The 25032-nt window shown below is 39.7% G+C and overlaps 1 protein-coding gene across 3 annotated transcripts in view; it reads right to left on the bottom strand.

Annotated features, from left to right (window-relative positions):
- GPC3 (glypican 3) overlaps window positions 1-25032 on the bottom strand; it is a 455475-nt gene that overhangs the window by 139625 nt on the left and 290818 nt on the right. For all 3 annotated transcript variants that reach the window (XM_015128213.3, XM_077988476.1, XM_077988475.1), the window contains exon 5: window positions 12652-12777. In XM_015128213.3, the coding sequence (XP_014983699.1) occupies window positions 12652-12777 (126 nt within the window). The remainder of the gene's footprint in view (window positions 1-12651; window positions 12778-25032) is intronic.

Raw genomic sequence — 25032 nt, forward strand, 5'->3', positions numbered from 1 at the left:
ACGGAAGACACAGTACTACTCTTTTTTTTTTTTTTTTTTTTGAGACAGGGTCTCACTATGTCACCCAGGTTAGAGTGCAGTGGTGCGATCATAGCTCACTGCAGCCTCGACCTCTCGGGTTCAAGCGATCTTCCTGCATCAGCCTCCCGGGTAATTGGAACTACAGGCACATGCTACCATGCCTGGCTAATTTTTTGTATTTTTGGTAGAGACGGGGTTTTGCCATATTGCCCAGGCTGGTCTCAAACTCCTGAGCTCAGGCAATCCACCCACCTCGGCCTCCCAAAGTGCTGGGATTACAGGCATGAGCCACTGCGCCTGGCCCACAGTACTAGTCACTAAGGAGCTACTAGAAGATTACAGACAGACATGTAAAAGCTCTCAATATAGTGTCACTGGGGACATGCTAGAGAGAAGATGAGGTGCCAGCAAGCCTTAACCCAGACAAAGTTGTGGACAGGAGGATTCAGGGTCCTCAGAAGAGATGATGTTAAGGATAAGTAGGGGTAAGCTAGCCAATGGATTTTTTCTAGCCCATTCTAAGATGGTCCTTGTCTTAGTGCTCCCTAATAGTATTTGGAAATTAGCTTTTCAGCATGAGTTCTTACATAGTGCAATCCTCTATGCATCCCTCCAACCCCAAACTGCTGTATCCCTACCTCAGGTGGGAACACCTTACTTTGGCTCCTGCTGAACAGGTACTCATCCCAGCTCTAGGCCCGAAGCTGTGACTAGAAGCAAAGAGAACAATGACAAAATGGGCCAACAAGTGGCTCAAACCAAGAAAAAGTTCATTTGGGTAGTTTTTAAGATTCATCTGACCATGTGGATCACTAAGATCTGAGGGGGCAAAAAATAGGAAGCTCCTGTGACACTGGAGTTACAAATTAAAACAAATTTCCTTTCACAGGGAAATGAAACTACATTATAAAGGAGACAAACCCATGGATCAAAGCCATACTCACGTAAAAGAATAAAATTCATTGGCTTGAGAAATTGGGAAATCATGACTCATTTTAATGATCTTTCTCCTTTTCTACAAAGGCTAACTCAAGGGTGACAGAAAGGACTTTAGAGCACTGAACAACTAGTTTTGACCTGCAACTAGACTCATCATGGTTTTTAATGTAATTTAGGAAGATTGCCTGAGTTAATCTCTATAAAGCAGTAGTAGGAGAAATGGTTTAAGATGTTTTTGCTGTGAAACAAGATGCTGAAGGTAAGAAGGTCAGCCTAGTGCATACCCTTAGATGCAAATAACTCTCACTTGATCCTCAGTGGACTCAAATGCCCACCATTTGCACCAACCAGGACCAAGGATTGGGATTTTTGCTTTTGCAGAAAAGAGAGGAAATAACATAAAAATCAGAGGGGGGTAGGTGAGGCTGTTCCTGAAAAGTTAAGAATGGGTTATTGAAGGGAGCCAATATCAGGCCTATCTCCCAGTAAAGATCTTCAAGGGCTTTTTAATAGTTTTTTTTTTTTTTTTGGAAGAACAGCAATAATAGCTACCATTTTTGAGAACCTAACTGTGTTCCAGGTACTATACTCCGTACTTCACAATCTCCTGGAATCTTTTCAACAAACTGTTAAGGGAGAAACTATTAACTCCATTTTATATGTGGGAAAGCTGAGGATCAGAGAAGAGGAGCTAATAGGTAATAGAGCAGGCATTCAAACCCAGGCTTTGCTGACTCTAAAGTTGTAAGTTTAAACACTTTAATACACTGCCTTACGTTGCCACATAACTCTATGTGCTTTTTGTTAATCCCTCAACTGTTCGGCTACATTTCTATCAGTAAAAAATCATCAGAGAAACTCAAACAAGATTTTGTACTTGCTGAAGTATAGGAAGAAAGAGCAAAAAATAGGAGAGCTAAATTTCTTTCAAAGAAGCCACCAAGAGCTTGTACCCTAGGGAAAGAACTGTGCCAGTAGCAGCAAAGAAAGTGACACCTGCCAGTCATTTCCTGTGGCCTGTGGAACAGAAAAACCACCACCACAATCCAACGATCACAATCACAACAATGACAACTGCCAGAGGTGTTCTAAGAGCAGGGCCACTAGCAGGAAGCTCCCAAGAAAAGAGGCTTCCCTAACATACCTTTCCCTGTGCTTCACACTCCAAGTCCCAAGAGTCCACTTTCACTGATGCTCAGTGATTGACTATCAGAAATAAACTTTCTGAGTCAGAGAAATTGGACAAAAATGTTTCAGGGGAGTGTTACTGTTTGTGGAGGTCAGAGGTATTCTGATGAAGTGACATTGATAACACTAAAAGAAACTTACCAGGGAAACATCAGGACACTTATCATACTCAGCAGCCTTGTTTCAATCATTATTCAACTTACATGCTCTCTGAGGGGTGAATATAAAGTCATGACAGATTTCAAATTTGTATAAATCTACCAGAATGTATGCAGCCCAAAGGTTTTTGCAACAATTATGCTGACATCACTCAAAACAATTCTTGCTGGGCATGGTGGTACATGCCCATAATCTCAGTTACCTAGGAGCCTGAGGCAGGAGGATCGCTTAAACCCAGGAGTTCCAGACCAGCCTGAGCAACATAGCAAGACCCAGTCTCTACAAAAAAATTCCTGGAACTCCTCTTTGGAAACCCCATTTAAAGCCAATATAAATGTCAGAAGAAGTAAACAGCCGTATTATTTTATCCTCTCCTCCAAATGAACCCCAAATGGTATAAGCCTGCTTAATCAGCTACCTCATTTAGCAGTTTGGTTCCCAAAGACTCACAGTATTTCCCCCAAAAAAATCCAGTTTACCTTTATGGGAAGAAACATGGCCCACACCTCTTCACCCTTACTCTGGACATTTACATGGGCTGCTCAACCATGGTATAATGGTAATGACAACATCAACACCAGCTATCAATTATTTAAGTGCCTATGTGCCAGAATTTATCTTCACAACGGCCCTGCAGAGTAGGTATCACTACTCCCATCTTATAAATAAGGTAACAGAATCTCATATTAAATGTTCTGCCCAAAGCACACAGCTGGTGTCTGAACCAGGATTAAAATATCCATCTGGGGCTGGGCGCGGTGGCTCATGCCTATAATCCCAGCACTTTGGGAGGCTGAGGAGGGCAGATCACTTGAGGTCAGGAGTTTGAGACCAGCCTGACCAACATGGTGAAACCCTGTCTCTACTAAAAATACAAAAATTATCCAGGCATGGTGGCACGTGCCTATAATCCCAGCTACTCGGGAGGCTGAGGCAGGAGAATCGCTTGAATCCGGGAGGCTGAGGTTGTGGTGAGCCAACATCGTGCCACTGCACTCCAGCCTGGATGACAGAGCTAGACTCTGACTCAAAAAAAAAAAAAAAAAATCCTTCTGGATCATTCTAAAGACTGCACTCTTCCCAATATATATTAATCACCAAGTGTATGCTTCCTAACATTTCAGGGTCTTCTCACTGAAGACCTCAGCCCGCACCACTGATGATCAACTGGCTGAGAATCAACAACTTGTAGACGGCAGGGATCAGCCATAAACCCACAAGGCTTTTTCCAAAGAGGAGGTAGAAAAATTATTTGGAAGACTGGCAGCATCAGTGGAGTTCATCTGTCACTTACCAAGGCACTACCTTTGAAGGAGGCAATAATACTTAAGGGGCAGAGAAGCTCTAGTATGTCAATTTACTCATTTCTTAAAAGCAGATATATTTCTTCCTGGTTCCATCTCCTAAGCCTTCCAGGCTAAAATAGAAGACTTCTGATTCATGGAGCAGTGACAGTAAAAGGAGACAGGCCTTATCCAACCACCAGAATCACATTTCCAAGAGGAAATTAGGAGGTGATGTTTATTTGTTGAGGGTGTGGATATGCTGGGACCTGTTTTGGAGGCCCCCAAATGCTCTTTGTATCACAAAATGATCCAACTGAGCTCAACAGAGGCTGGCATTGTATACTAATAGGACACAATCTGCTTAAAGTAATAAGCTATCCAGTATTCAACAGGTTGTCTATAGACATATCAGTGTTGAGCCATGAAAATGTCTCTTCCTGCTACTTAAGACATGACAGTCAACCAAGTCTAACGCATCCTGAATGGAGCACACTGTATTAAGCCATCTGTCAACAGGATAAGCTGTGTTTCTCTCACTCAATTCTGAAGGTAAAGCTACTGTGTATGACACCATAATCTTAAGGGATAAATGTTACTGTATTGCCATGAGAGTATGTCCTGATAAATAGCTGTCACTAAAGACCACATCTAAGATAAATCGCTGCTGAAAAATATTCCAATCTAAGTCCATAGTGAGATTATTACATGGGGGTACTCTCCAAACTGATCTGTTCTGCCTTACCAGGATTTAAAAAAAATCATAGCTGCCATAAATATTTCATGCTATATCAAATTAAGTCATTTTCTGCATAATCCATTTCTCCTTCAAAGGCTTTCCAAGAACAATCTTGACTTATCTAAGGCAAGGTAGAATATGTAAACTGCCATACTAGCAAAGCATCGTTATACTTCAGTGTGTTCATTCTTGGGCACACACTCAGGCTAACTAGCAGTTCCCCAAATTGGAAAAAATGAAGTGTCATGTTTCTGCTCCTGGGAAAACTAAAGTAGAAATGAAATCCAAAAATGTCTTAGGGGGACCAGGAACTGTGGAGGTAGATAGTGATAAATCAAATACTGAAGCCCTATTTGTCCCTCTCTCCTTCCCACCAGCGTTTCATAAGCAGAGCCTCCTCCAATATAGGGGTAAAGGAAGAACTAGCCATGAGAAGAGAGAGCTGGGAGGTTGAAGACTATGTCTCAGCTTCTAACTCTCAAATCATCATGACAGTGGCCGAGAAGAGCTACTGAGTCTCACCTTCAGCATGACTTTAGTCTGGCTTATGCCTGAATCAATGGACTTTAGGACCTGACTCAGTGCTACTGAATATTATTTCCATTCTCCATTGTTTATGTTTTTCTGTACCCTCTTCCTCTTGGCTCTGTATGTTATTTATTTATTTCCTCATTGATGTTTGCATTGGCTATCCTATATTTAAAATTGTGTGGATACTGCCTTGGTCCTTTTGGAGAAAAGCCACACTATAAATTAAAACAACAACAACAATAACAAATAATAATAATAATAATAACTTATTTTAGCATGAGAGCATGGGGACGATGTATAGCAAGTGCTGCATACCACTGGCCTGTTCTGACATGACTAGAATGAGATGTGCATGTTTTATATGTATGCGTGAGTATATATGCACTTTAGAATATAGGTCTTTTTTTTACTTAATCTCTTTATTACCAGATTGAAGATTCTGAAGGTCTTTCCTTGTTTCCATGTAAACCAGTGAAAGACTTTTTCGTATTAGAAATTTTTAGGTACAACATACACTACTTGGGTGATAGATGCACTAAAATCTCAGAATTCACCACTACATAATTGATCCATGTAACAAAAACCCATTTGTACTCCAAAAGCTATAGAAATAAAAATTAAAGAAAAGAAAGAACTGTGCCCCCAACCAAATTCTTCAAAACATACTGTGTTGTTAAAATAATTGCATTATAAAAGCAGAATCAACTATTCTCCCTTGTCTTTCCTAGATCATAGGGGAGAAAAGAAGCTATTTCGGTCATTTAATTGTTTGTATGATTTTACACATCTCATGAATTGGGTGTTGATGGTTCTCTCATATTCACTTCAACTTGCTGACATGCCACAGTCTATCCTTCCAACCCAGCAGAAAGGAAAGAAAAATGTTTCCTTACTGTGCTTTTCTGAAACATCCAGAAGGTTTTGAGACAACGGACAAAACTCTGAGAATTAACACAATTGCTTTGCATATTCCCAATTCTGCCTTCTCAATTAAGCAGAGAAATCCTGAAGAGGCATTAGAAACATTGGAAGACTTGTCTGGTCAGTGGAAATAAGAGAATTCAGAGTGTGTGTGTGTGTGTGTGTGTGTGTGTGTGTGTGTGTGTGTGTGTGTGTGTGTATAATTTCTCAGGTGAAATGAGAGGTAAGATTGCATAAGATAAAGAGGAGGCAGATTCACCACAACTTACCCCTGCAGATCTTAGGGAGTTTATTTAGTAATGCCAGCTGCCCCATGTAAGAGTGTCAGAGTCATCATGAGAGAATTAAAGATGAACATGCATTTATAACATAGTTTTTTTTTTTTAAGAAATGGGGTCTTGCTGTATGCCCAGGCTGGACTGAAACTCCTGGGCTCAAACAGTCCTCCTGCCTTAGCCTTCTGAGTAGCTGGGACAACAAGCACGTGTCACTACGCCCAGCTCCGATTCATAATGAACAGAAGTGGCTATGTAGAAACTGTCAGTCAGAGAACAGCAATATCCTGGAGCTGACATCTGGAGCCAGGCCTATCTGGCCCAGCAACATGATAAAGGGGTAGCATGAGCAGCTCCAGGTGAATCACAAAGGGAACTAAGGTATCATGCCACAAAGTAAAGTACAAGTAGCTGTCTATGCAGAGTTGATAAGTCTCAAAGTCACTAGGGAAATATAAACCCCTGTGGGAGGTGTGCTAATTGTAGGAGAGGCCAGCTGACTACAAACAGAAGGCTGAGACAAAGACTCAGGGGAGAATCATTGCAAAGGATTACAGAGATGAGGTCTGGTGATAGGCTAGCATTTAGGTTGTGCTCAAAGATGATGGGGATGGGAGGCCTATAGGTTTGGCTGACCTGTCTTCAAGGATAAGGGTGAGCTAAGCTGAGTGCAGAGGTAGTGAGAGAGATCTGACAGAGAAGTAGTTGCTCAGAGTTTATATAAAAATGGATAAAAACTGATGAATGGATAAACAAAATACGCTATATACATGCAATTGAAATATTATTTGGCCATAAAATGATAAAGTACTGATATGTGCTACAACTTGGATAAACCTCAAGAACATAATGCTAAGTGAATGATTCAATTTATATGAAACCCTTAGAATAAGTAAATCTGTTGTGACAGAAAGCAGATAGTTGCTTGCCAGGGGCTGGAGGAAAGGGGAAATGGGGCGTGCCCATTAATGTACAACAATGTTTCCTTTTGGAGTGATGAAATGTCTTGGAACTAGAGAGAGATGGTGGTTGTATAACATTGTTAATGGACTAAATGCCACTGAATGGTACACCTTAAAATGGTAATTTTGTCATGCAAATTTTACCTCAACACACACACACACACACACACACACACACACAATTGCGTCTGCACACACACACACAATACACATGGATGGGGCCTCTGTTGTGATACCTCTAAGAGGAGCTCTCCCTGGATTGCTGGGGAAGAGATGGGTTGATTTTCTTTTTTTGTTTTTGTTTTTGTTTTTTTTTTTTGAGACAGAGTCTCGCTTTGTCACCCAGGCTGGAGTGCAGTGGTGCGATTTCGGCTCACTGCAAGCTCCGCCTCCCGGGTTCACCCCATTCTCCTGCCTCAGCCTCCCAAGTAGCTGCAATTACAGGCGTGAGCCACCGCGCCCGGCAGAGATGGGGGTGATTTTCCTTCCTCATCCTTCTCATTAGGTTGTCAACTCCTTAGCAGGGGCAGGAGCTGGATTATACTTATCAAGGTATGCCCTATTATATACTAAGTGCTCAATCTGTGTGGAATGAGCCTGAATTATCAGATTTTTTTTTTTTTTTTTGAGATGGAGTCTTACTCTGTCACCCAGGCTGGAGTGCAGTGGCATGATCTCAGCTCACTGCAACCTCTGCCTCCTGGGTTCTTGGCTCACTGCAACCTCCACCTCCTGGAAAGCGATTCTCCTGCCTCAGTCTCCCAGCAGTTGGGACTACAGGTACGTGCCACCACGCCTGTATATATATATATATATACACACACACACATATATATTTTTGTATTTTTAGTAGAGATGGGGTTTCACTACATTGGCCAGGCTGGTCTCGAGCTCCTGACCTCGTGATCCGCCTGCCTCTGCCTCCCAGAGTGCTGGGATTACAGATGTGAGCCACCATGCCTGGCCTATCAGATATTAAATGTAAAGACAAAACACCTTTTTTTCCCTCAGAAACTAGGGGTTTTTGAACATATATACTTTAACCAGTTTCTGTGTTATACTAATCTAAACAAGCGTCAAACTCTGTTTACCAATTTATAGATTCTAAACTAATTTATAGAAACTAAAACTAATGTATAGTTGCTCTGTTATACTAATTTATAAAGTATCAAACTATCCAGAAGATGAATGAAAATTCAGTCAATTATCCAGATATTTGGCCTAGCAAAAAGGGTGTTTGAGAATGACTTACAAAAACGTTCGCTCTTCATTTGGGTGTTATCAGGGCAAAAATGGCATTTACCTATTGGGAAGCCCAGTGTTAACTCAGCAGTCTGGGTTCCTTTATCTTTCTCTTGGTCCCAAGGACTCTCTAATTGAAATTCTCTGTAGTTTGACAAAGGCAGAAGCTGGAGGATCTTTCTGCCTTTGGCATTTGTAGGAAATCTTTGCCTGTAGGATATGCTGGTGGCTCACATAAAAGAGGATATCTCACATGCACCCAGTTTGCTAATTTGAAGGTTTCTCGGCTAAGTCCTGGTAGACAAACCAATGTTTATCTCAAGTCCAGATGGGGTGGTGGTGGGAAGCTGAGAAGGATGAATGATAGGCTTATGTGGTGGTACTCCCTAAGACTGAATCGGTGTAAACATTTTCTTCATTCATATTTCAATCGACTGCATTCATAAGAGATAAAAATTCAAATGATGGAAAATATGACCTTATTTAGAGAGACAAGGAATTAACTCTTTAAAAGTTGAGTGATCTATACATCCATAGTAGGCTACAAACAGCTCTAATAACCCAGCTGACATGAATATTGCTCAGTATTTCTCTCAACATCAATATTTTCCTTTTGATCAAGTGTCTCCACTGACAAGTCTCATTCCCTATCAGGATCCTTGATTTTCGTAATTTTTCTTGACTAAAAGTAAAATTTTTTACAGGCACACAAATTTGACCTAGAAAGATAACAAAGTTACAACCCATTGGACAATAGGAAGTGGTAACTGTTACTTAAGACTAAATTAAATGAGAAATTTATTGTAAAGCTCTGGAAAGAGGTTTCCACTATAGATGAGACACAAGTGCAAAGCTAATCTTTATAAATGTTACAAATACAGGCCACACGTGTCTTCAGGCTAAAGAACTTCATATTATTAAAGGTATATTCCTGAGTAATTTAAAAAAATTAGTTTGACATTATTCCCTAGTTTTATCATTGCATTAGGTCAGCAATACAAGTACAAGTTAATTATAACCTGAGGTTACTAACCAAGAAGGAGTCACTTCCTGGATTACACTACCCTTATTCTGTCTGAAAATATGTTTGATTTATTTTCTTCCTCCCTTCCTTCCCTTCATCCTTCCTTCCTTCTTACCTCCCTCCTTTCCTTTCTTTCCTTCCTGGATAGTATATATTAACAATAAAAGTCATTTTGAAAATAAAGATTTTTCAGAAATCAGAAATATGAATAGAAGTTTGGAATAATAGCTTTTCTCCTACTACAGTATTTATTTTATTATTTTGTTCAATACCTTAAGGCTTAAAGCTAGCAAATGTAACAAAAATATTTCAGTTACCAGTTATTTTAATGATATAAAAGTACATTCGGCTAACTTTTGGACTCATTCAAATTTAGCAGGCTTTGGATTCCACCATTTGATAGAAGAGAAATTTCTTGGTTCCAGGGCATCATCCTTCACTAAAGTGTACCAAACATGAAGTAGTTAGTATGAGCAAAATTCAATAAAAATTCCAATAATTCAAAATACATAGGCCTGGGAATAAATTATTTTAAAATTAACTAAAACTGGATCAATCTGATTTTTCACCATAAACAACAGAAGATAAATCCAGCAGGGTTATAATATTTGCTTCAAACAATCACAATGAAGAAACAAATATTAGTGCTTGATATTGGATAAGTGCTCAAATATTTGTTAGAATAAATACATGAATGAATGAACACATCAGTAAATAAATATATTTGTAAAGTAAAATTTCCTTTTTAATAAGAAACCCTGGTTAGAAGATAAGCTGCTTAAAACAAATATTCACGAGTTGTTCATTTTTCGCTATAGTAACATAACATTGGACAAGGTACTGGAATGGTTTCTCATCAAGTTTATGTAAGAAGCACATATTTGACCTGTGGATATATTCTTTTTCAAATAGTTATTGTTTGTATCAGTTTTAAAGCATCAGCTTTTTATAAAGCCAAATACCAACTGCTTTTCTCTGAAAATTAAAAAAAAAAACAAAAAACATGTTCATGATTCTTCTTAGTACCTGATGAGCTTTTACGATAACAAATACACATTATTTCTCTAGTGCATGGAGCCATTAATCCTTCCAGGCTGATTTACATTTGCTAGAGGGAAGTGTATCTCCATACAACTTCAATGCCTCTTCCAGGGTGGCATGCAACCTTATTTGCATTGTCCCATGTCAGTAAAATAGCATAGATGAGGAATAAGCTATTTTCTGACATATCTTTTGTTTTGCGTTGGAAAGAGGAGAAGTGAAGGGGAAAGGGGGAAAAATAGAGACGTAATATAAATTGAGCTTCCAGTATGTGCCAGTCTGCTAGGGGCTTTTCATTTATGACCTCTCCTAATAGTTACAACAATTCTGTGAGATGTTCTTCCCTTACAGAGGAAGAGGATGTTGAGACTTTTTAGGTTAAGTGACTCACCCAAGGCCACAGTTAGTAGCAGAACTGAGAGGCAAACCCAAATTCATCTGGCTCCAAAGCCTTCCTCTTTACACTTCATTATACTGCTAATAAATTCCATTCAGCATTCCATGTCCTGGTATTGGGTCCCACTAGAATGTAAACTCTTCAAAGCAGCTAACTTGCCTTTTTCGCACTTGCATCCCTAGCACCTAGCTTGGTGCCTAACACATAATATCTCAAAACATAAATGTTGAAGGTATGAATGAGTGAATAAATTAATAAGAAAAAATACACACAGACTGTCAGACCTGGAGGGGCTCTAATCCAACCATCTCCTTTTTTAGATGGGGGAAAGCAAGGCCTAGAGAGATTAAGTCACTTGCCTTTGGTTAAGCAACTAATTAGTGAAAGATTCAGAACTCGATTTCGGGTCTCTTCTGTATTCTCCTCTACAACATGCTACTACTTGTACAAACATTTTCTAAAGCATGTTCATCAACTCCTTGTGGTTTCCTAAGCATTGTATCCTCTTGATTTAATTTTTTAATCGCAAGCATTCTTCCCACATGGAAAGCAATGGAGGTTAGGAATACCACTAGCGCACCAGAATGAAAACTCTGTGAGGACAGGAAATTATGTCTGTTTTGTTCATTTCAACAGGCTTGGCACTTAGAAGGTGCTCAGTAAATACTTGCTGAATAAATGAATATAATGAATATATATGATTTCCTTTTCAGTGATGAGCAAATTCTTCATAGATAATGATAGCATAGATTATATGAATGAATATTAGGCCGGGCGGAGTGGCTCATGCCTGTAATTTCAGCACTTTGGGAGGCTGAGGCAGGCGGATCACCCAAGGTCAGGAGTTCGAGACCAGCCTGGCCAACATGGTGAAACCCCATCTCTACTAAAAATACAAAAGTTAGCCAGGCATGATGGCGGGTGCCTGTAATCACAGCTACTTGGGAGGCTGAGGTGGGAGAATCACTTGATCCTGGGAGGCGGAGGTTGCAGTGAGCCAAGATCGCGCCATTGTACTCTAGCCTGGGCAACAAAGTGAGACTCCGTCTCAAAACAAAACAAAACAAAGCCAAAAAGACAAAACAAAACAAAAAAACACCAAAACAAATGCTCAATAAAATATTTCAATAAAATTGCTCAGTGAAATAGTATTCCTCTTTCCCTCCCTTTTCTTTCTTTCTCTATCTTCATCTGTAAAATGGGGGAAAATAACAGTATTCATTTCATAGGATTGTTATAAAGATAAATAATACATATAAAGCACTTAGCATGGTACTTAATATACAATTAACTCTCAATAAATGATAGTTATCAAGATGAATGTGATTTCTTCAAATCAAATACATAAGGACCCACATAATGAGGAGATGGAAGAATCGAAGACAAAAGAAAGTTGTTTTATGCTTTAAACTCTGTAAAATTGCCTTCAGACACAGTTCTCTATGTGCGTCAAACTTTGCAATTTCTAGGAGGGCTATAAATTATAGACATCATCTAAAATATCATAGATGTTTTCTCTTTTTCTTGGAGAGTCTCGCTCTGTCACCCAGGCTGGAGTGCAGTGGTACAATCTTGGCTCACTGCAACCTCCACCTCCCAGGTTCAAATGATCCTTCTGCCTCAGCCTCCCGAGTAGCTGGGACTACAGGCTTGCGCCATCATGCCCGGCTAACTTTTGCATTTTTAGTAGAGATGGGGTTTTACCGTGTTGGTCAGACTGGTCTCGAACTCCTGACCTCAGGTGATCTGCCCACCTCAGCCTCCCAAACTGCTGGGATTACAGGCATGAGCCACCGCACTCAGCCTCATAGATTTTTCTAGAATTTTTCTTGTGAAATTAATGGAGACAGAAGACATAATTAACCTTTATATAAACATATGACAATTATTCCTCAAATATTGCTATATGTAACTTTCAAAAAAGATCACCTCTCCACGAGTTCTTGTCCATTCCAGCAAAGGGTGTCGTTTTCCGCCACAGGGCTATGGCTGCAGATGTAGCCAGGCAAAGCACTATAGAAGCTGATGAAAGACTTCAACTTCTGAATTAGTTCCCTAAAAGAAAAACAAAACATCTGCGCATAAGAGGCAAGTAAACTCAGTATGAGAAAAGTTTAATTTCCTTATCAGCATGACAGAAAGGCTCTGCCAGGCTGATTAGAGCAATAAATGATTTTTAAAGACATTCTTGGCTACAAGGCCACAGTTTAGTTTTTTTAAAAAAAATCAATAAAATGATATTAGAAAAAAAGTTGCCTGTCATATAAGGTGCTGTTTCTATCAGAAGGATGATTTAATTCCAACATTCATTTTCTAAGATGTTCCACTTCCATTTTTTTTATTCAGAATGCTGTTACCTACATTTTCAAAGGTGCTGATTACAAGGCACACTGGAGCACTACATATCTTTTGGTTTCTGAGTGTAATTGGGTGCATTGATTGTAATTTACAATGCTATTACCCTAGAGGTGGCCCGTTTCCATATAGGCTCTGGCTAATGGTTGCAGATCAGAATTGCAGGGTGCTCAGAACAGTATAAGCTCTATGAAATTCTCCTGGCAATATAGTCAGAGCAACTCACATCTGCCAGAAAAGAAAGGTTTCTTTGTTCTTTGTATATTGTGGCTCCTGTGAGGGAGAGGGAGCAGGGTGGGGGATGATTCTAGTATATTTTATTATTTATTTGCTTTTGCTTTTGTGCTACATATAATAAGACAAGTGTGTGCGTGTGTGTGTGTGTGTGAGAGAGAGAGAGAGAGAGAGAGTGACAGAGAGAGAGAATATATTATGTCTGCAATTGTATGTAAACACACACACATAAATACCAGAAAAATTTCAGGTCTGTTATCTCATTTCAGATGTACATGGATACACAAAGTAATACTCCTTAGACTGGAGAGAAGTGGGTATGTTTAAAAAGAAATATTAAAATATGTAATAGAGGTACAGTGGTAAACAGACAAAAATAAAACACACTTTATTTTCTAAAGCAATGTTACTGATAGAAAATTAAAGCATCCTTCACATCCAAATGTATCTCATGTCTATACTAAGTTTTTGGAGACTCTATTCAGGGAATTTTCTGGCAGTGGAGTAATTATTCAATATTGTCTCCAGGCTAAGAATGGACTGGCCTGATGTATAGGCCTCTATAGGAACCAGAGGCCTGAATATCATTTGGTCACTGGTGGAAGTCCTTAGCCCAGAAATGCCTTCTGGGAGTTGTTCTCAGATCTGGCCAAATGAGGAAGACTGGTGAAAATATCCTCTTGTACTTAATTTGATTCTTCATTTTATTACTGCTATGGTTTAAGATGGCTTGTCCTCACCAAAACTCATGTTGAGGCGTGGTCCCCAAGGTGGCAGTGTTGGGAGCTGGTGCCTTTTAGAGGTGAAAATGGACTTATGTCTGCTTTGTAAGCCTGGGTTGGTTCTCCTGGGAATGGATTAGTTACCAGGAGAGTGGTTGTTATAAAGTGAGACTGCCTCTCATATTTGTCCTTTTCACTTGTGCTCAGTTCCCTTTCCTTTTCTCCACCATGTTTTCACATGGTATGCGGCCTTCACTTAGAAGGCCTCACAAGATGAGGCCGCCCAATCTTGAACTTCCCAGTCTAATAAATAAACCTCTTTTCTTGATAAATTACCCAGTCTTAGGAATTCTGTTACAGAATTTACAGCAACATAAAACAAACTAGGACAATTACCATAAAACTATTCATTTCAACTAATGATTTAAGAGGTTGGGGAGGGAGAGAAAGGGTTCTCAGCATAGATTCACAAAGGCTTGGGTCACTGCAAAGTCAAGATGATGGACAGAACAACTCAAGAAAGGTTTTTGGGACATATTTAACTTCTGATACCCCACAAGTTGCTTCCTGTTATGCCTGTACCCCCCACCCCACAGCCTACCCCTGGTGTCTGAGCACCATCAATCTCCAAAAAGAAGAGGCTCAATACAGAGCTCTGAAAATAAAAGTCAACATTATAGTTTCTCATAGAGGAAAAAGATGGGCTCAATTAACGGCTAATAGGAGAGATGCTCTGTTTTACAAGGTAATAATGCAGTTCCCAAGAGTGGATGCTGAAAGAGTAAAGGCTGAGTCTAAGTAATTCCCCCCACTCCATAAGGAAACTGAATACGGCCATTAGTCTACGGGAAATAATGGCCCTCTCTTAAAGGAAAGTGTTTCCCTTAGGCCTTTCCCTACCTCCAAACCCCCTCTCACTAACATAGCACATGGCAAGAAAAATTGAACCCATGGCAAGGCCTTCCATTTTGATTTCCATAGAAGTTAAAAAAAAAACAAAAACACCCTGAACTTCTCCCAACCCTTGCAGTTTTCTTGGTGGATCATAAAGATTATTGACAACTTGAAGAAGATCTAGATGAGGTTTGATCTAAATGTCAAGGGAATGAGGGTCTGCAATAAACATAAGACCTCCCACTTTAGTATAGAAAGATATTACCTGGAAGGGTTAAGATAAAAATCTAAGAAAACCACAAAGACAGTGAATATATTACTCTCGTCTCACACTGCTATGAAGAAATACCCAAGACTGGGTAATTTATAAAGAAAAGCCAGTGCTGCATGGCTGGGGAGGCCTCAGGAAATTCACAATTATGGCAGAAGTGGAAGCAAACATATCCTTCTTCACATGGTGGCAGGAAGGAGAAAAATGAGTGCCAAGCAAAGGGGGAAGCCCCTTATAAATCCATCAGATCTTGTGAGAACTAACTTACTATCATTAGAACAGGATGGGGGAACCACCTCCATGATTCAATTATCTCCATCTGGTCCCTCCCATGACATGTGGAGATTATGGGAACTACAATTGAAGATGAGATTTGAGTGGTGACACGGCCAAATCGTATCAGTGAATAATGTGAACATAGTCTGAGTTATCATGTTCTAGAACTCAGGGAATCTCTTTGAAAGTTGAACAAGTTAACTTGGAAAAATAAAAGGTTATCCTACTTTATTAACTCCACAGGGCATATAGGATGGAGACAGAAAGAGACTGTGCTTTAAAAATTTACTTCTGAATTAGTTATTTTGAATTTGTTATTTTGAATTAGTTATTTTGAACACAGTTTTATTTTGCAACCATGTTAGAATGATTGGGTTCTCAGAACAGCCCCTTCAAACCTGTTGTGAGTAGTAGCTGAGAGCACTGATTATGGAGTATGACTCAGCTGAGTTTCAGATGTCAGCTATGCCCTCACTTACTGAGCAGTGAAATCTTAGGCAAATTCTAAGCTTCTCTGAACTTTAGTTTCCTTATTTGTAAAATGAAGATAATGATGATACCTATCTTGCAAGTTTACTGTAATTATTAAATGAGACAATGCATGTAAAGTGTTTAGCATAGTACCCACACAAGTAAGCACACAGTAATCACTCTACAATGTTAGCCATTGCCAATATTACAACATTATCATGAATCTGTAGAATAGAAATATATCATTGATATTGTTTGGCTGTGTCCCCACCCAAATCTCATCTTGAATTGCAGCTCCCATAATTCCCATGTTTTATGGGAGGGAACAGATTGGAGATAACTGAATCATGTGGGTGGTTTGCCCCATACTGTTCCTGTGGTAGTGAATAAGTATCACGAGATCTGATGGTTTTATAAGGGGTTTCCCCTTTTGCTTGGCTCTCATTCCCTCTTGCCTGCCACCATGTAAGATGTGCCTTTTGCCTTCCGCCATGATTGTGAGGCCTCCCCAGCCACATGGAACTATGAGTCCATTAAACTTCTTTTTCTTTATAAATTACCCAGTCTCAGTTATGTCTTTATCAGCAGTGTGAAAATGGACTAATACAATCACATATATATGAAATACACATATTATATTCCAGATAAATTCATGTATGCAGGACAATTAAAAGTTTTTCAAGTGCTACATAATTTTATGTACAATAAGATAATTAAAATTCCTCACTTTTTTGAGGTAGATATTAATAAGTACAACCATATTCTCTCCCAACAGATTTTTCCTGGTATTCTTCCCAAACCAGTTAGCTACTGGGCTGGGTAAACCTCTTGACTTATTTGGTACAGCAGTTTGAATGGTCTTTTTCTCTGAGCCTGGTAGGAAGGTGGTGGTGACCCTGACAGGGATTTGTGTCTAAGAATTTAAGCACTGGATGTGGAGGGCTAAAATGAAGTCAAGTTAGAAAAAGATAGATTATGGGCTGGGTGCAGTGGCTCACACCTGTAATCCCAGTACTTTGGGAGGCCAAGGCAGGTGGATCTTTTGAGAATAAGAGTTTGAGATCAGCCTGGCCAGCATGGCAAAACCCCATCTCTACTAAAAATACAAACAATTTAGCCAGGCACAGTGGTGTGCACCTGTAACTCCAGCTACTAGGGAGGCTGAGGCACAAGAATTGCTTGGACCTGGGAGGCAGATGTTGCAGTGAGTGGAGATCACACCACTGCACTCCATCTTGGGTGACAGAGTGAGACTCTGCCTCAAAAAAAAGAAAAAAAGAAAAAAAAGAAAAAGAAAAAGATAGATTAGTCATCAGAGAAATGCAAATCAAAACCATGAGATACTACTTTACACCCACTAGAATGGTTATGATAGACAACAACAAGTCCAGTGAGGAGATGAATAAATTGGAACCCTCACACATTGCTGGTGGCAATGCAAAATGGTACTGCCACTGTGGAAAACAATCTAGCAGTTCCTCAGAAAATTAAGCACAGAATTACCACATGACCCAGCAATTCTACTCCTAGGCATATATCCAAAAGGATTGAAAGTAGGTACTCAAATAAGTTTCTGTTCATGGCGGCATTATTAACAATAGCCAAAAGGTGGAACAAGACAGATGACCATCTACTGACGAATAAACAAAAGATGATTTTTTATATATATATATATAATGAAATACAATGAAGTATTATTCAGTCTTAAAAAGGAATGAAATTCTGAATGTGCTACAATATGGGTAAACTTTGAAAACGCTATGCTAAGTGAAAGAAGCCAGTCATGAAAGACCATGTATTCTATAATTCCACTTTTGTTAAACGTTCAGAATAGGCAAATATATACAGATATACAGTAGATTAGTGGTTGGTTAGGACTGGGGAGATGAAGGTTGAGGAATGATAGCTAAAGGGTACAGAGTTTCTTCCTGAGGTGATGAAAATGTTCCCAAATCTATTGTGATGATGATTGCATAACTCTGGATATACTAAGAACAATTGAATTACACACTTTAAGTGGATAGATTATATGGTATGTGGATTAAATCTCAATAAAGCTGTTACCCCTGCCCCTCAAAAGAAAGGGTAGAGAAGAGGTGAGAAATATGTCTTAGAGAAAGAGAGGGTTCTCTATTATGGGGAGGGATGCCCCTTGGAAGAATGAAAGAGACATGGAGGAAAGTTGGGAAAAGCCAGGTTGGATGCAAATAAAATAAACATATAGGTGGTGCGGGAAGAAAAGAGAAATTTGTAAAAGCTGCCGCTTCAGTGCTGCAACAGCTGTAAACAGTTCAAATATATTTCTTCCTCCATCTTCTAAAATATTTTGTTTTCTTTCTCATTGTAAAAGAAATACATGTTCACTATGGAGAATTTAGAAAATAAAGAAAGATAGAAAGAGAAAAAATTCATTGTCCCACCAGACACAGATAATCACTGTTAATATTTCAATGTATTTTGCTCTAGATTTTTCTCTTGAGTAAAGTTTTACATTTATTTCTTTAACACCTATTCTTCTTGATAGGCTTGTTCTCTGAGTTCTTTTTGGTTCTTACTGTGTATGATCTCCATTAGAATCCACTTAGAATCCAAGGTAGATTTGACTAGAAGGACCTCAGAATTAAGTAAATCCTGGTTCTCAACTAATTCCCAGGCCCTGTGGGATGAGACAGTACCTGCCTTTTGAAGAACAAAGAGTAGGTCTCCAGCACAGTTCGCAAACTGGCAAATATCTTAGAGTCCCAAAGGACAGTGTTACCATTCCTTTATGGAAAACCTTCTGAATTACTGTGAGAAAATAAATCTTGGTCTCTAAAAGAAACTGATTATTGAAAATAAGTGTAGACATACTGTTTTGGAGAGTAGGGAAGAAGACTTTACAAACTGTTGGAGAGTTAATGAGCTTTTCAAAGGACAGCAACAACAAGGGATAATGTTCTCTGACACTACAGCAGCAGTGTGACAAAAGTAGTTTACCTCCCACCAAGTTTACTGGGCCGCTCTCATCTCTCCTCTTCTTTGTCTCTTCCTGTCATTCCTTTCTAAACTTGTTCCAGCACAAGAATTAAGTGTATTTTAATATTTTCTTAAATAAAGATTTATATTCCTCTGCTTATAGTTTTAAAAGAGGAGTTGAATATTTCTAATTTTCTCTTTTGTCTTTAAAGAAAGACACATGAAACTAAACTGACATGTTAACTACCCATGTATGACACAGTCCAGATTTTTTTCCTTTGTGCTAGTAGCCCATGACAGACAACAAAAGAATCTCCACCTGTGAACTAAGACAGTCTGCTCAACTGAATTGTTCCAGGGGAAAAAAAAGAGGATAGAAAGTTTGGACAATTAGTTGCCTGGGATGGGAAAAACAATTTGATTGAAGGGAATGTTCTTTGACTGTAATTCCACTTTATTCCAATACATACATGTCAAACATAGCATTGACATACAAATTCTGACACCTACGGCTCTCAGACAGATCCAACATTTGCTTACGACAGCCTGCTCAGGAAAAAGTCTCTTCCTAGAGGTTTCCATTCAATGTGTTAAATGTGGAACTAAAGGATAGGGCCCCTTTGCATGCACAAGCCATTTTCAAATATGGCAGCTGAGTGCACGTGATCTTCCCTGGAGGGCTTCCATCATCCTGAAGAGGATCATCCCTCCCCTTCTTTGGTTGCAGGGGAGGGGACTGTCTTTGCTTTCTTGCAATGATTTGCTTCGGCAGGCATCAAAGCAGCACTAATTGGAAATCACTGCAAGTAAAAACAGTTTTTCATCCCTGACTGCAGACCTGGAACTTTTTTCCTTTATTATTAAGGCTCATTTTTTTATCTTCATGTAAAGTAATATGAGCTTATTATTTTTAAAAGTTGACAATGCAAGAAAAGTACCTAAACTAAAATAACGAAAATAGGAATGACATAAGATCATGCCTAATTCTGCTGGAGAGAGCCTTTCACAGTTTAATCCCAAACTAGAGCTTTCTACCGTTCTAAAGACTTGCCCATACTTTTTCTCAGTGTTCCCTTTGCCCAGAATGCCCTCCTTTCCTTCCTCAATCTGCTGAGTTTGTTTGAACTTATCCTTCAGGCTGAGCTCAAAAGTTACCTTTTCCAAGAAGTCTTTCTTAATGCTCCCAGGAGAAGGGCTATCTTCCCCATCTGTGACACTGCCACTCTTTTGCACATAGCTCTGATTTGGCACTCACCCCCAGTGTATGGAAATTATTCATTTGCATGTCTCCCTCCCTAACTAAGCTAGGTGCTCCTTCATTCCTCAGAGCCTAACCCTTACACAATGTGAAGCATAGAGATGGTGTTGACAAATGTTGAAAGAAGTAGAGGCCTATTTAGGGCAGAATGACTTGTACTAGATCCAGAACTCATTGATTCACTCAGGACATACTTTGTTGTTTTGTTCAGAGTGGGTGGGAGTAGGTATTGATTTTGGACTAGGGGAGCTGAGATCAGCTTTTGTTCTTTGCTTTCTAGGTCATTTACTAGTGTTACCTGATCCATTGCCCCTTTAGACCAAGTCAGAGGGGAAGTAGAGGAGGGGGAGCATAGGAAGGAGAGGGCTGGAATATGTAGATATAATTTCACAAGGGTGGAAGGACCGTGTGACTTTCTCACAGGTTAGCAGTTGGGCCAAAAGCTTGTTATATGTAGATGCAAGATGAACTATTCAACCATAGATTCAGCATTTGAACAATGGAAAAATATTGTCCATGTACTCAACCAAACAGTATATTGCATAAACATGGCAAGGGAAACAGTATCATAAGGGAAGCAGTGAAGTAGACATTTGGAAGGGCAAAGAAGGGAGAAGCTGACAACTGAGATGTGCCGAAAATATGAAAGTTAGAAGGGGCTGTGAAGATCTGATTTCTTCTCTTCTGATTGTACTAGTTGTGCATCTTGTTCTCCACTCACTGTTTTAAATCTGATGACAGATATTTTCAATACTTATCCCTTAAAGGAACACTGAGTCCCACACATAGACCACCAGTTGAGTATCAAATCGCCTTGAAATTGAACTAAGCTATTTCTAAGATTAGTTGTGTGTTGCAAACTACCCAGTTGGGGGCAGACAAAACAAACAGATGACTTCTGAATGTTACCAAAGGAATCCTGCATTTCATTGTGTGTTGTTATTTTAATAAGGCAAAGGGCTTTTCAACTCATAATCAGATTCAGACAGCTTGCTCACAACCTCCACAGACTGAATACTACAATAGGGTTCCTTTGCAATTATCATATTTTTAACAACAGAGGACGGAGCTTGGGCATGGGCATGAGGAGTGCTAGAGGCACATATATTTTTCTGGACAGTGTGAAATGCTGTGCAGAAAACATACTGAGAGATTTATAGAGGTGCTAACACTGCAAAAACAAACCCTCTTAATAACATCAGATTGCAGGGGGCAGTGCATTTAGCAAGAGATCATCTTAATTCCCACTTCTCCTCTCTCCCTAAGAGGGGTTACAATGCCTATTTGAGGGAGTTAAATAAAATCAGATACTCTCTTGTTGTTTTGTTTTCTTCTTCTGCCAGAGAATTCACAAAGAAAGGCTCCATCTCAGATTCTAATGCTTCAGTTTCAATACAAGTGAGTAACATCGTTAGGCATGCTCAAGCTCCCCACACCCAAAGAAGCTCTGCCTGACCATCATTTACTCAACTCTACAGGCTTTGTCAATTTTTCTTACTATCCTTTCTTTTCCTTGGAGGATGAATCTAGGCCACGTGTGGTGGCTCACGAGAATGGCTTTAACCTGGGAGGCATAGGTCACAGTAAACTGAGATCGTGCCACTGCACTCCAGCCTGGGTGACAGAGCGAGACTCAGTCTCAGAAATATATGTATATGAGGCCGGGCGCGGTGGCTCAAGCCTGTAATCCCAGCACTTTGGGAGGCCGAGACAGGCGGATCACGAGGTCAGGAGATCGAGACCATCCTGGCTAACATGATGAAACCCCGTCTCTACTAAAAAATACAAAAAAACTAGCCGGGCGAGGTGGCGGGCCCCTGTAGTCCCAGCTACTCAGGAGGCTGAGGCAGGAGAATGGCGTAAACCCGGGAGGTGGAGCTTGCAGTGAGCTGAGATCCGGCCACTGCACTCCAGCCTGGGCGACAGAGCGAGACTCCATCTCAAAAAAAAAAAAAAAGAAAGAAATATATGTATATGAATCTAAACAAAGTACCAAATCCGGTGGCCAGCCAAAACCTCATTTATCAATTTCTTCTTTCCCTGGAGGAATCAACACACATACAGCTGTCCCCACTAAGGCGAAAGGGAATGAGTTCCCCAGAGCCCAAGACAGAAGTCATAGCAACAGGCCTGGATAAACCTCCTACTTATAAATGTGTCTAGGTTGGCAGAGTAATCTCAAAATGGGACTGAGTGGGTGTGTTAATTTTGAAAAAGCTCCGCATGTGATTCGGCTACAAATTCATATACCACTTCCTCCATGAAGCCTCAAGGTTCTGTCTTTCCCTGTAGGCTGCCTCTGTACTCTGGACATTCTTTTGCTTTAGCACTTACAAAGCTGTTTTGGAATTATTTGTATTTAAGTCTATTTCCCATTAAACTGAGCTGGAGAGCATAGATTGTGTCTTTGTATTTTCAGTGCCTAGTATACATTTTGGTATTAACAAGTGTTTACTAAATTTTTGCTGAATTGAATAAAGATACCCCCCACCCACACACACATATAGAGTAAGTCCTCACTTAATGTCATTTATAGGTTCTTGGTGAAACAATGTACAGCAGGTTTTTGAATAACGTGGTTTCATTCAACATCGTTTTGTTATAGTGGTGATGAGGAAAAAATTGGTTTTGTTATATGCCGTTTCGCTTAAAATTGCAGTTTCCAAGAACTTACAGACATAGTTAAGTGAGGATTTTCTATGTATCTATCTATCTAGCTATGTATCTATCTACCTATCTATCATCTTCACTTCAGTCAAATATGGAAGGGGTTGCCACTAGTTAAAGGTCAATGCCTTAGATGAACTGAAGTTTATTCCTCAGGTGGTTCAGTCCAAGAGTAAATGCAATGGAGAAAAATGGACAAAGGACAGGCAGGTGCAAAAGAGGGCCTTAATATATGGCCTAAAAGACAAAAATTTTCCAAAGAACCCCTAAGCTATAGGAAAATGGCTCTCAAACATTTTGATGTTGGGAGCCCTGAAGTAGTTTTAAAATACGTCCACAAACTCCTTGATTCTCCTCCCTTCAAGAGGTGGAGCTTAATTTCCTCCCTCTCCTTGAGCATGGATTAGAACTAGTGGCTCACTGACTGGGTGCAGTGGCTCACGCCTGTAATCCCAGCACTTTGGGAGGCTGAGGCAGGTGGATCACCTGAGGTCAGGAGTTTGAGACCAGCCTGGCCAGCATGGTGAAACCCTGTCTCTACTAAAAATATAAAAATTAGCCAGGCGTGGTGGTGGGCGCCTGTAATCCCAGCTACTCAGGAGGCTGAGGCAGGAGAATTGCTTGAACCCAGGAGGCAGAGGTTGTGGTGAGCTGAAATGGCACCATTGCATTCCAGCCTGGGTGACACAGCAAGACTCTGTCTCAAAAAACAAAACAAAACAAAAAACCACAAAGAATTAGTGGCTCACTTCTAACAAATCAAATATGCCAAAATTGATGATGTGTCACTTCAAAGACTAGGCCATAAAAGACACTATAACTTTCTCCTTGCTGTCTTCCATGGATCACTTATTGTGGTGTAGCCAGCTGCCATGTCCTAAGGCCATTCACGTGGTCCATATGGTGAGGAACTGAGACCTCCTTCCAACAACCAGCACTAACTTGTTACACTTGTAAGTGAGCCACTTTGGAAGTTGGTCCTCTAGACTCCATCGACATTTTGAATGACTGCAGCCTCAGGATCCCAAAGAGCTTTTGTTTATATTATATATATTTATTGATATTTACTGTTTTAGAATTTTTTTTAAATTTAAAATTTATTAATTTGAAACTAGCAATTATGGGCCCATTACATGTTAACATAAATATTAATAACATTTTATGATAATAGTGAGAAAAATGGTATCATTTTTCATTTTTGCAAGCTGTCTCTACTGTCTGGCTTGATAGGGGATAGGTAGATTCTCCTATTGACTTCTGCATTTAATATGTTGTAATAAATTGTTTTGGTTGAAGTATATGAACAATATCCAGTTTCACACAAATATGTAATTAGCAAAAGGAACATCTCATAGGTGCCCTGAAAGTGTCACTGGGACTCCCAGAAGTCCTGGAATCACATTTTAAAATAGCTGCTACAGGGAAACTAGGAATCCATCAGATTGGAAGTCAACAAAAGAGAAGAAATGAGGACTTTCCAAAATGCTTCAGTAGGGGAACTCTGTTAAGTTGCATTACTGCCTTCTTTCATCCTAAATTGTATCAGATCACGCTAAGAATTACCATCTCAGAAACCCCTATAGGAAAATGAGAGGAATGGAATAGTTTAACCCAAATCTGGGATGTTACATAATTCCTTTCTTTATTTTCTATCTACAGGCCAATCTCACCTAACCCCCTCAAGGTTAATAGGAACAACTCATGTCTAGCTATTCTTGAGCCAGTGGTAGGGCTGGCTATATGTGCAGTCTTTTCAGGTAGGGCAGTTCTTCTAGAGTTGTATTGGGCTTTTGATCCAATTTCTACCCCTTTATTGTAATCAAAAAAATAGAATGGGGATAGAGGGAACCTGGATCAGGGGAGAATGGATGAAGAGAACAAGAAACAAACCTGGATTTTGTCCCTTGACTGTTGTTTTAAGAACCAGGAACCAGATCCTTCATTTTATCATTTTTAAAAGAGTGCGTAAAGTGTGCAGTGTCTGTGTGTGTGTGTGTGTGTATACACATGAATGTGTCTCACCAGCTTCTCTCTGGTGAATTTACCTCTGACTCACTGTTAATAATGGGAAAAGCTACAAAGCAAGCCAAGAAATTGTGAGACAAGATTGTAAGCAGAAACTATTTTGCTTAATCAATTAAAGATCTTGAATAGGGAAGTCCTTTCCACACATATTGCTGTACTAGATATTTATGAACAGTAAATTT

Source organism: Macaca mulatta, chromosome X, assembly GCF_049350105.2.
Source record: "Macaca mulatta isolate MMU2019108-1 chromosome X, T2T-MMU8v2.0, whole genome shotgun sequence".
Classification (NCBI taxonomy): Eukaryota; Metazoa; Chordata; class Mammalia; order Primates; family Cercopithecidae; genus Macaca; species Macaca mulatta.